Below are 12,663 nucleotides of genomic sequence, written 5' to 3'. Positions count from 1 at the left end.
CAGGATAAACAAAAACTGAAGCATTTTACCACCAACATCACCTACAGGAAAGGAATTTTCTGAAGGATTACTTTTTAGAGAGAGGGGGTGAGGGGCAGAGAGGAAGGGAGAGAGCATCTCAAACAGGTTTTACCCAGGTGCCCCTGAAGGATTACTCCAGAAGGAGGAAAATGAATCCTAAAAAAAAAATAGTCTGGAGGAAGAGTAAGCAAAGAAAATAGTGAATACATAAGTAAATCTAATACAGATTTACTTAATAAAATGATGATGGGGAGCCTGGGTGACTCAGTCGGTGAAGCGTCTGACTCTTGATTTCAGCTCAGGTCATGATCTCACAGTCAGGGAATCGAGCCCTAAGTCGGGCTCTGCACTGATATCTCGGAGCCTGCGTGGGATTCTCTCTCTCCCTCTAGCTCTGTCCCTCCCCTGCTCACTCTCTCTGTCTCTCTCTCTCAAAATAAATAAGTAAACTTTTTTAAAAAATGATGATAATTATGATGTCTAATTGGAAAGATGCAATATAAAGAAACAACCTAAAATGCCGGAAAATAGCACAGTCACATAAATTAGGGAGAGGCCTAGTGAGAGCTAATGTTCCGAGGACTTTGTCAGTGGGAGTTTTCAGGTATCGATCGTAGTCTTTGTTAAATACACAAGGTAAAATTTTGTGGGTAACCATAAACAATGAAAACACACTGGTAATTTCCACAGCAGGTAGAAAGCAAAAACCGTGTAGGAGAAATGAACACGAGAGGCTTCTTTTCATCAAGTCATAAATAAAATCAATGAGACCTGTAACTGGGAAACTGCTGTAGGGTCTTTGGGTATTGAATCTGGGTTGGGGAGGGTACAGCGCTCCAGTTCCACGGGAATGAGGGGGCCTGGGCAGAAGGAGAAGGGGTGTGAGGAGATCCCCGGGACTGCCTGGTGGCACAGGTGAATGACAGGAAAGCTTTCACAGCAGAGATGTGTAGGGCTTAGACTGGGCCTTATCCACGCCTTGGGGAAGAGGCTTGGACGAAGAGCCGTCTGAGAGCAAAATAGGGTGCTGACACTTTCGTCCATCAGGTTGGGCCTGTGTCCGCGTCTCACAGAAGCCTTCAGCCTGGCCCAGCCTTGGCCAGAGCGGCTTAAGGGTAGCAGGCAGGGAGAAAAGGTGGGAGAAGGGGAGCAGGACATCTCCCCTGGCCAGCATTCAGGACACAGCCCACAGACACCCGGAAGGAGGCGGACGCAGAAGCCAGAGGGTGTAGGCCTTGGTGCCCGCCTTCGAGAAAACACCCAGCCAGACAGAGCTGAGACTCGGAGGAACCCCAGGATAAGATGGGCCCCGCAACATGGGAAATTGTGCCCAAACACAAGTGCTTCTGTGCTTAATCACTGCTTCTTCCTTTGCTTCCCATAGAGATGTAGGCACCCCTGGCCCTGCCCGCCCGTGGTTCCCTCCTGCCACGTAAAAGTGTTAACTTATTCAACAGGAAGACACATAAATCAGAGCATGTTTAGAGGAACTTGCCACAGATTTGAAGGGGCATAAGAACGCATGTGAATGATAAGCACTATGTAACTAGCACTCATTTCCTGCTCACTCTATGCCAGGAGCTATTCTATGTGCTTGCATGATATGTGCATACCTACGTGCAGGTGTGATACAATTTGATGTTCACGTACCCAAGATCACACAGCTAATAAGAGGCAGAGCTGGGATTCAAACACATACACTCTGGGTCCAGAGTCTTCTTCGCTCAAATTAACTTGTGCTACTTCTGAATGGTTGGAGAACATTTTGGCTTGGACGAGATTGAATTCCAGTTTGGTGCTATGAACTGAATGTTCTTCAACTCCTCAGAATTCATATGTTAAAGCCCTGACCCCGCCATGTGATTGTGTTCGGAAATGGGGCCTTTGGGAGCTAATTAGGTTATGAATATGGAGCCCTTGTGATTGGGATTAGTGCCCTCATGGAAGAGACACATGAGAGAGATGATCTCTCTTTCTGCCACATGAAGACACAGTGAGAAGAAGGCCATGCTCAAACCACTCAGGAAGAGAGGTCTCCCCACCAAGAACCTGATCACATGGGCACCCTTCCAGCCTCCGAGCTGGGAGAAATGTTTCCTGTTTCAGCCACCCCAGTCCATGGTATTTGCTGGTAGAGAAGCCCAAACTGATTAAGACCTTGGGGAAATGGTGGATTGTCTCTGAATATTTGGAGAGCCATATATGGAAGAAGGGTTAAACTTATTGTATATGGACCAAAAAGATGAGAAATAAGAAAATGATTCTCTTCTGCCTGCTTTGTGACAGTCGAAAGTGCCCAGAGAAGAAATGGGCTTTCACAGAGGGTGTTGGGCTCTCCATCCCTCGGAGCTCAATGCACTCAGCGTTAATAACATGGAAAGGACCTTGGCATTGAGTGGGTGCTTGCACGAGGCTCTCCATAAAGTCTCTTCCAACTTGCGAGGGTCTGCAGCACTTTGAGTGCCAGGCTAAGAGCTCAGATCCAAAGAACTAGATGCTGAGGACTCTCAACTTTTGCAACAGCTATTTTTTTCCCTACACAACTTTGTTGGGGGGGCATCGTGGAGCCAGAATTTGCAGTTGTATATTTTAAGACTCTGCACCCCCGGATACGCTTCCTTCAGAGGTCAGCTTAGGTATCACCTAAGTAAAGCTGCAGGAACAGATTAACTACAAACGGAGTGGCTTAAAATACCAGAAATGTACTGTCTCACAGCTCTGAGACTAGAAGTCCAAAATCAAGGTATCAGTAGGGCCAGACTCCCTCTGAAGGATCTAGGGAAGCACACCTCCCTGCCTCTTCCAGCTGCTGGTTGTTGCCGGCCCACAGTCCTCGGTGGTCCTCAGCCTGACGTTGTATCACTCAAACTTCTCCTTCTGTCTTCACGTGTCCTTCTCCCCTCTGTGTCTGTGTCTCTGTGTTTCTCTCTCCTCTTTTTATACGGACACCGGTCACGCTGGATTTAGGGCCCGCCCTCATTCAGTATGACCTCCTCTTACTTTAACGAGTTGTATCTTCAAAGGCCCTATTTCCAAATAAGGTCACATTCACAGGTACTGGGGTTAGGACTCCCATACATCTTCTGAGGGGACATAACCAAACAGACAACATCCCCCAACCTCCCATGATCACTAGACCACGGGCTCTTTGAGGACTGTATCTTTATTCCACACATTTTTATTGTGTCTACTATGAACCACATTCTGTTCTGGGCACTGAGCACAAGCCACAGTCAAGGTCCCTACTCTGGCTGGAGCTTTGATTCTACATAAAGGCACACCGTAAAACAGTGACCACTCAGTGCTGAAGCCAAATGCCAAACATATGTATGTGTGTATATAAAGCACATGGTATATATTTTATATTACCACAAACAGTAAAAACAATGAAGTACAAATTATTCCATTTCATCTAGCCTGAGCTTTTTGGCATGTTTACTAGAATCGAACTTTGGTTTATGACTCTGTCCCTCATAAAACTTTGTACTCTGACACTTGAAGTTTTTATTTTTTTAATGTTTATTCATTTTTGAGCGAGAGAGAGAGAGAGACAGAGCATGACCAGGGTAGGGGCAGAGACAGAGGGAGATGCAGAATCTGAAGCAGACTCCAGGCTCTGAGCTGTCAGCACAGAGCCTGATGCACAGAGCCTGATGCAGGGGTCTAACCCACGAACCATGAGACGGTGACCTGAGCTGAAGTCGGAGGGACGCTTAACCGACTGAGCCACCCAGGCGCCCCGCTGATACTTGAATTCTTAACCTAGGTTGCCCTCCCAGTTCAGCCCCCAAGTAATGTTTCTTAGTATCAGGATATAAACCTTATCAAATGTATCCCTAATCTTTTCTTTTTTTTTAATTTGAGCTCGGAACTAAAGAAAACACTAACACTCTCTTTGCCTTCCAGAGCGGAGTCAGCAACTCCCCGTCTCCGTTTGCCCAGATGCCAGGTGAGTGCTGAAGCTCAACGAGCAGTTACGTAATTCCCTTTTGAGTTTCAGTCCGGCATTGGGGTTTCCATTCTTTTATAAGTGCCTTACAGCTCCTTCGAAATTTTACTTTTTCGAACAAGTTATTTTTAAAATAGAAAATCAGTGAAGACAGACCTAATTCAATCATTCCTGAGTTTGGAATTCATTCTGTCTTGAAGGCGGCCTTTCCATCCCTGGCCTTGCAGAAGCTTAGTGAGCGAAAGCAGTAACAGGCCCTCGATATGGTTTTAAAATGTGCACAATTCTGGGACCATGATCCGATAGATTATGCGCCTGCTTTGAAACAGAAAGGCAGGTGAAGAAAACTACCATTTATGGAGGGCTCTCTGTGCATCAGGCACCTTAAGCATTTGGTATTCATTTCAATACATATGTGTCCTTCAGTGCTCCTGCAGAGGTGGGAAAGGGGCATTCTGATTCTTAGCAAAAGTGTTGGGGATGCCTTTGCACACGTGCACACGCCTGTGCACACTAACACACACTCCTTTCAGAGCCCAAACTCGGAGATGGCATAGGCTTTCTCAAATGATTTTAGGAAGCTTCGCAGCTGGATAAGAAAAGGAATAAGGGCCAAAAGGAGACCCCGCATATCTGAATGTCTGTATGTTGTGTTTCCCAAACATGTTTATCATCCCTGGAATCTGGCTACATCTGCTCCCTCCTATAGAAGGAAATTTTTGCAGCTTCCCGTACTTTCCAGAATTATTCCTCCTCTTTTTAAAGAGAAAAATATGCACTTAAGAAAGCACAAGGGTTTGTGGTTTTTTTTTCCTTTCTTTCTTTTCTTCATGGTTGTTTTTATTTGGAAACTGGGAATATAGACATGAGATCCTAGAAGACTTGTTTACATACTCTTCATTCTCCCCTCAGCTTCAGTCACTCCCGTGGATACAAATTCATGGCATGAAACAGAATTTTCTTTATTGATATTAATTTTCACTTGCACATTTTTTTTTCCCCCTGTGGAAGTATGCTTATGATGAAACCCCTGACTGCAGCTTTCAAATTCATGAGCAGATTAGAAGTCTGGGGCTATAGAATTTCAGATGCCAGTAGAAGGAGTAGAATTTGCTGTAAGTTTCTACGGGGAATTTTGATATCCTCCGAATGAATGAATAAATTTACATATAATTGTGGAACACGGTGTTATGCTACTGGATTTACAGCAAAATATAAGACATAAGCCCTGACCCCCATGGAGCTGGCAGGTAGATTAGAAAGAGGGCTGCAACTCAGCTGAGGGAGTAGTGAGCATAATATAAAGTTCCACACCTCGTGTCAAGGGCCAAAGTCCTGTGTCGGTGGAGTAATGGATGACTGTGTCACGATAACAAAGGGGTATGATGTCTGGGGAGGATGAGTAGAGAGTGGGTGGGACAGAGCTCCCACTCTGGCTGAGGGAAGGGAAGAAAGACAAGCTCAGCCCTTTTGTGACCTCAGGGCGCAGATCTTAGCTAATTAGACCACATCCACCACCAGCTGGAATAATTAAACCATCACTTGTACAGAGCTTGAGTCTACCTCCCGGAACATGTTCTAAATGCTAATGTGTTTCCTGCTACAGCGGAGCCACTGGGTCTGAAAGTCTTTAGCGAACACCTCGTTTCCCCTATGAGACAATTTCACTGGCCCTGCCGTAAAAGAGACTCTTCTCAGGTTCATCTGGTTCCCCTGGTTTCACCGAGGGAAGCTTTCTGTGGGAGGTATTCCCTTCCCAAACTCGCCCAGGGCCCAGGTGAGCTGAGTCAGGGACTCGGCATGGACACAAGAGGGCAGCAAATAACACCAGACTCCTCAAAGCCAGCAAACACATTTTTTGGCCGTCCTCTTTCTGACTTGGTTGCAGAGAAGCTCTATCATCCCAAAGCAAGCAAGCCATTTCTTGATGCCTGCTAGGTATGAGACATCTGATAAAAGGTCAGTATACAAAGAGGTGGAAGCAGCATACAGCCTACCTCTGATTTGGGGGTGGGGTTATCCTATCACCTTATCTAGAGATACTGCATCTCGGATAACACACCCAGAAGCAGCCTGTTGTTAGCAGTCTTGAGTCTATGGGGACAGAGCTCAGAAGCTGTTAAAAAAAAAAAAAAAAAAAAAAAAAGCCGCTTCATTTGATATAATGTAAACGTCAAGGGATTCCTTTCCTTGTCTCCTTAAGCCCAAACTTTTCCCAGCACAGTGACTGGAACACAGTGCACAGTAAATGCACTTGGAGTGAGCGAATGAGAAGTTACGGCACCGTCTCCAATGAGCTCCTCTCCAAAGGCGGAATGAACTTTAAACATATTAGTTATTTGGGCTGGACCAGTTAAAAGGGGCAATGCAGCAATATTTAATGCTTTTCAAGGCATTTCTCTATTTAAATGTTTGCCTTGGTGTTCAGCCCATGTTAGAAAGACGGTTTCCCCAAAAGAGATGAACATCTTGGAGGGGGGAAGGAAAGAAAGGAACACAAACCATGAGAGACTCTTAACGTTAGAGAACAAACTGAGGGTTGATGGAGGGAGGTGGGCGGGAGATGGGCTAGATGGGTGATGGGCATTATGGAGGGTACTTCTGGGGCACCCTGGTGGCCTAGCTGATTAAGTGTCTGACTCTTGATTTCTGCTCAGATCATGATCTCAAGGTTTGTGAGATTGAGCCCCACAATGGGCTCTGTCCTGACAGCAAAGAGCCTGCCTGGGATTCTCTCTCTCCCCCTCTCTCGGTCCCTTCCCAGCTGGTGCTCCCTTTCTTAAAACAAATAAACTTAAAAAAAAAAAAAATGGAAGGCAGTTATGATGAGCACTGGGTGTTGTATGTAAGTGATGAATCACTGAATTCTACTACCGACACCAATTTTGCACTGGTATGTTAACTAGCTAGAATTTAAATGAAAATTTGAATTAAAAAAAAAAAAAGACCGTTTCCCACGTGGAGGGTCTCAGCTGCAACAGATTTGCCTGGACTTCCCATGGAGAGATTGTTGCCAGTTTGTTTTTCCTTTGGCAACAGGTTCACCGGTAACGTCAGGTTACTATGGTGTCAGAAGATCTTTCCTCTCTGACTCGGATTTCCACAACACGAAACAGTTTGCAAATGACGTCTGCACCTCACCGGCGAAGCCCTTTCCCTGTGAGTCCCCCGCAGGGCAGAGCCACCCGGCCCTCCTGGATTCCTACTTCCCGGAACCCTACGCAGACCACCGGCCCCCGCCTGGCCTGACCCCCAGCACCAGCTCTCTGTTCAGCGCCTCGCCCCTGCCGCCGCTCCTGCCTCCACCCTTCCCTGGGGACCCCACGCACTTCGTGCTTGTGAGTATGCAGGGGTCTCCCGTTTAGGGAGTAAGGTGAGGTCTGGCCGGTCATTGCGCTTGGTAACCAGATGGAAGTCAGGTCCGGCTTGCCCGGCACACCTCTGAGGCTGTTCTCCCAGGATACACTCCGAGAGGGGCCCTTCCTCAAAATCCACGCAGACCACGACCCCCGCAAGGTCTGTCTGTCTAGGGTCTTGGGAGGGGACAACTCTAAGGCAAGTTTATATCCATTTTGTTAGGACTCAACTCATTTTGCCAGACGCTCCCCCATCGTTCCCGCAGCACACAAGGAAAGCTCACTGAAGTGACATCTCCCACGAGACTAGGCTGTAATCTGCCAGGGCAGGCCACCAAGGTGTCTCCTAACCTCCCAGTCCCCCTGCACTCTCTCCCACAATATTTCTACCCTATAGAATCTTGTTCTTCCTCAATCCTAACAAAGTGGTGAGTTCCTAAAGATCTGAAGAATACTAACACCCAACTTACAGAAAACTGTAAAGCCTTCAACTACAAAGGAATGAATCTCTAAAGATGGGATTTTAGACAAAAGGGGGTGAATTAACCTTATGGAGTTACCTCCTCCAGCCAGGAACTCCTATGTGCCTTTGTTCCTTTAATACTTGCAACTTCTCAGGATACAATTCTTAAAGCCCCATTTTACAGATGAACAAAGTGAGGCATTCAGAGTGAGAAAGTTAGTAAGTGGCACAGCCATGAAGTGAACCCAAGTCTTTCCAGCTCTAAGCCTATGGAAGTTCTACCTCTTGGCTCTCTGAGGGCAAAAGCCCACCATGTAGTTTAGAGACGTACTCCTCCCAGGAGCGGCCAGCGCTGGCGTCCCCACTGTGGAAAGGGCATTCTAGGACCCCGGGTAGGGTGAAGCTTAAAAAGAATGCAAGACATAGTACGTCGTAATGGGTAAAATGCTGTATAAATGTTTGTTTTATTCCCTCCTTTCACTCCTTTACTGGTGTTTTCTGGGGAAAGGAATTGTAATAAATATAGAGAATCTAATTCTAGAGTAAGAAAGGAACGAAAACTCTCACCACTGGTATTAGACACCAGAGGGAACAAGTGCCTGGTAAGGAAGCTGGAACAGCAGAGAGGGGACACCAAGTCCCCTCTGGAAGCCATGGTGTGACCACAGCCAGTGTTGGTGAGGAAATCTGTCCACGTCGGAGTATCATCTAATGACTAACCCCAGTGACCTTTCCGTTCTCCTCAGAGGGACTCATGGGAGCAAACGGTGCCCGATGGTCTCAGCCAGGCAGACCCCGTGCCCGCCGATACCCCGCAGACCTTGCCGCCCAGCACAGGATGTCTCTCCCCGCTGGAGTCTGGGACCAGCACTCAGCACAGGAGCTCCAGCTGGGGGGCCCCCCTAGCTGGGGCTCAGTCCTACTCCCTGCATGCACTAGAGGATCTGTATCATGTGCCAGGGTACCCCACCCCACCCCCGTATCCCTTCACCCCTTTCATGACCATGTCCAATGATCTACCGCACAAGGTGGTACCCCTCGCCCCAGAGGAGGGGGTAGACACCCCTTCCCTTCAGGACCCTTCTTCGTGGACCAAAGAAGACGGGAGCATGGCGTGGGGGTCATATGAGTGCCGTAGAGCTTACTGAAGGGAGCACTGAAGGACTTCTGCTGGGCTTTTCTCTCCGGGGTTCTGTATTTCATGGACCATTTGCAGTGTGGCAGCTTATTCATTCAGAACCAGATTCTCAGAACAGGCCATCAGGCTGCCCTTTGTTAACAGACCACGGGATTCATCTGTAATCCTCCCTACCACAGCCCCATGAAATACAACGTACGTTAATTCGGGACATCAGACCGTATTCTAGTGAGACACCTGAGAGCGATGCCTTTTTGGAACTTTAGTAACACCTTACATTCTGAATTTCTGTTATCTTTGAACTATCATGTTTAGCGCTCGTAGTTTTCTTAAATTACATTAAAAAGTTTATGCAGATCGTGAAATACACTGATTCTCCTGTGCAGTTTTTCTTGGTGATGAGCTATGTGTGTCCTACAGTAAGAGAGAAAGCATAGGATACAGTGTAGATTAGGGCACATAAAACCAAACTCATTTTGTACCATGGGATTTCTGAAGAGTAAAGTGTTATCCATGTGTCTCTCCTTAGTGACTTAAAAAGGACCAGTAACAGATATGGTACCATATATAAATGCTTTATTGTGGTTAAAATTGGATGAGGTCAGGAGACTATGGCTTCATAAATACACAGCTTTGACTCTGCCCTAAAGCCTAGAATGTCAAAAAACAAGTCTAATCACCATTCCCCCCCAGCAAAAAAATAGGCCCCAAAGTTTCTTTGATCCATGATAGCCTTAAATAAGCTACATTGTTTCTCAGATGGAAAAATATATATATATTTATTAGAGTGGATTAGTGAAATGGGTGTTCTGTGATCAAGTAAGAATAAAGGAAATGCTGAGGACAGGACTAGTCTGTCGACAAGAAACAACAGACCACAGAATACCAAGAAGCAAAGACAGATTGTCACGTGTGCATCAGTAGCATTACACACAACATCCCCCATTTGAAGGAAGACCTTGTTGGTGGCTCATTGCTCAGAAATGTATAGCTCCTATTGTGTATAAATGAAGAAACTGACATCTGAAGCCTCTGTCTGTCTCATGTATAAGTTTGACTGCTGTAGATTCCTTTGCCAGTGGAGTTCACAAAGCCCGTCACAAAAGCCTTGCATGCCCTTTGACTTTGCAAAGCATGAGTCAAGGCCCACAGGTCACACCCACACTCTTTCTATTACTCTCCTGCCACCTTCTTTTCCTTATTCCCTTATCACATTTTCCTGACCCCTCTGGTCCCTCTTGACCCAATGCCTTTTTCCTCCATCTCCTGGGGGCCATTGCTCTCCTTTTCCACCTGGTTGCGTAAAGCCACTTAATACAGTTTTGATCACATCCTCTGTTATGGTGTCCTGTGCTTTACCCCATCTAGGTAGGAGTCCAGAAAAACCAAATAAGGGCATTAATTCACACTTAGAAGTGACTAATTGATACTCCTCCTCTGTGCCTTCAATGGTATTTTCTGGCTAAGCAAGTACACTCCCTGTTTATGGGGTGCCCGCAGAAATGCTTGGATAGGGAGCCTTCCTTTGCCGCACACCCCTCAGCACCCTCCTGGCAGAGCAGCCCTGCAGAAGCAGATCAGGAAGGAGCACTGGTGGGTTCCCGGCCACTGGGCTGCCCTCTCCTGGGTCCCCTGCCCCAGCTCTTCTCTCTCACCACCTCTTGTCACAGCCTTATCTTCACTTCCCTCAACATTAGCTCTTGAGTGCAGTGGGGCAACTTCTGTGCACAAGAGAGCTGCTCTTTCTTCTTCTTTTTTTTAATGTTTATGTTTTTAGTTAGAGAGAGAGTGTGTGTACTTGCAAGCAGGGGGAGGGGCAGAGAGAAGAGAGAGAGAGACAGCATGTGCAAGCCAGAGAGCAGGAGAGGGGCAGAAAGAGAGGTAGAGAGAGAATCTGAAGCAGGCTCTGCGACAGTGCAGAGCCTGACGTGTGGCTTGATCCCATGAACTGTGAGATCACGACCTGAGCCGAAATCAAGAGTCAGACGCTCAATCGACTGAGCCACCCAGGCACCCAGAGAGCTGCTCTTTAAGTCTGGTGAGACTTGACATCTCAGTCCTGGTCCCAGAATCGTTAGCAGAGCCCTCCCTCATCCAGACCCCTGCACCAGAAAGAAGAGATTTGGCCTCTCTCTGGATCTAGGGGTCTCCACAAGGGTCTCAAAAGCCATTTTTCTATATTGGTTATGTCCACTGCTGCTTACCATTGTTACTAAGAAGCACACAGCACAATAGTAGTTGTGTAAACCAAAAATATGTGTCCACATCGCTTTAACTTCTGATTGTTAACGCTGAATGTTAGACGTGCTCATTCCCCGTGGTTTGCTCTGCTCTTCTCACGCGTTACGATCGTCTCCTCACAACCTGAAGATGCACTGACTCTCAGGTAAGTACAGCTCCACAACCAGACCTCAGACCAGGGTAAGTGCAGCGAGCTCGGTGCACTCTATACTCTCCTTGAAGCATTGTAGCATTTAACAAAATTAATTTACAAGCAAGGAGACCTGCACAGGCCCACGCGGTGCCTAAGTATCCATTTTGGCTGCTCAGTCTAAGGGGGACTGGGGTGTGGGGAGTGGGGTTAGTAATTCCAAGTGGTAGATGGTTTTTAGGAATTCTGTTTCCTTGACAAAGTGTTTCTATCTTATTACATGTATTTCAAGTTGGTTCTGGTTTATTCTGGGAAGCTGAGATACTTTGTTAAAAAGCGAAACCACGCTACAAAATTATGACACAGAAATTAATCCTATTTCCCTAGTCCCAACTACTCTCTATTTCCTGCTGCACGCCAGGGACTTACTGCACCTTCTCATAAGAATGTACAAGGCCGGCGTCAGAAAGAAATGCTCATCATCCTCTCCCTCTCCTTCCTTAAACCTGCTTTCCTCAGACTCATAACTTTCTTGGGAAAGGAGGGAAAATTAGAGACTTCGGATTCAAAACACTATCTCTTTTAGGTGCTTGAGGCTTAAAGTAGGCCGAGATGGGGATGGCACGTTCAAGTTACCCAAGACAGCTGGCTAGATGATAATGTCAAGAAGAAGCAGAAAGCAAATCTGCCCCTGCAGAAACCGCAGTATCCACAGTCCTCCCAAATCGCTGGACACAGACATTACGGTATGTAGCTGAGTGTTTGTGTTCCTCCCACAATGTTATACAAACCCCAGAGAATGAAAGGAAACCACATCCTTACCTAGCTTATTTCATTTTTTAACATATTTATTTATTTTTGAGAGAGAGAGAGAGATAGACAGTCAGACAGAACATGAGCAGGAAAGGGACAGAGAGAGAGAGAAGGAGACACAGAATCTGAAGCAGGCTCCAGGCTCCGAGCTGTCAGCACAGAGCCCAACACGGGGCTCAAACCCGTGAACCACGAGATCAGGACCTGAGCCAAAGTCAGAAGCTTAACTCACTGAGCCACCCAGGCGCCCCTACCTGGTTTATTTAATAAATGCTTTTAAATGAGCATTACGACTTGACAGCTCACTTAATAGAATATGATGGTATTATTGTGGTAGGGGAAGAAATACTCCAGTTCTCTTAAGCATTGAATTCTTTACAAGAAATTCCACAAAGGGAAAATAATTCCTAATCCCAATAATAAAATACACATTTACGTGCATACAGATGTACCCACACATATGCACACATATATACATATATACGTATGTGTATATATATGTGTGTGTGTGTTTGTACATATATGTATAAATATGCATATATATATATATAT

The 12,663-nt window shown here is 46.4% G+C and overlaps 1 protein-coding gene across 1 annotated transcript in view; it reads left to right on the top strand.

The window, feature by feature from the left end:
* Positions 1-12,645, top strand: part of POU2AF2 (POU class 2 homeobox associating factor 2) — a 39,732-nt gene extending 27,087 nt beyond the window's left edge. The window contains exons 3-5 of the mRNA XM_060604640.3: positions 3,928-3,970; positions 7,010-7,308; positions 8,536-12,645. Of these exons, the coding sequence (XP_060460623.1) occupies positions 3,928-3,970; positions 7,010-7,308; positions 8,536-8,937 (744 nt within the window). The 3' untranslated portion in view covers positions 8,938-12,645. The remainder of the gene's footprint in view (positions 1-3,927; positions 3,971-7,009; positions 7,309-8,535) is intronic.
* Positions 12,646-12,663: the final 18 nt, after the last annotated feature.

Source organism: Panthera onca, chromosome D1 (assembly GCF_046562875.1).
Source record: "Panthera onca isolate mPanOnc1 chromosome D1, mPanOnc1 haplotype 2, whole genome shotgun sequence".
NCBI lineage: Eukaryota > Metazoa > Chordata > Mammalia > Carnivora > Felidae > Panthera > Panthera onca.
The sequence above is the reverse complement of the archived record's forward strand: the minus strand, read 5'-3'. Positions and strand labels throughout refer to the sequence as shown.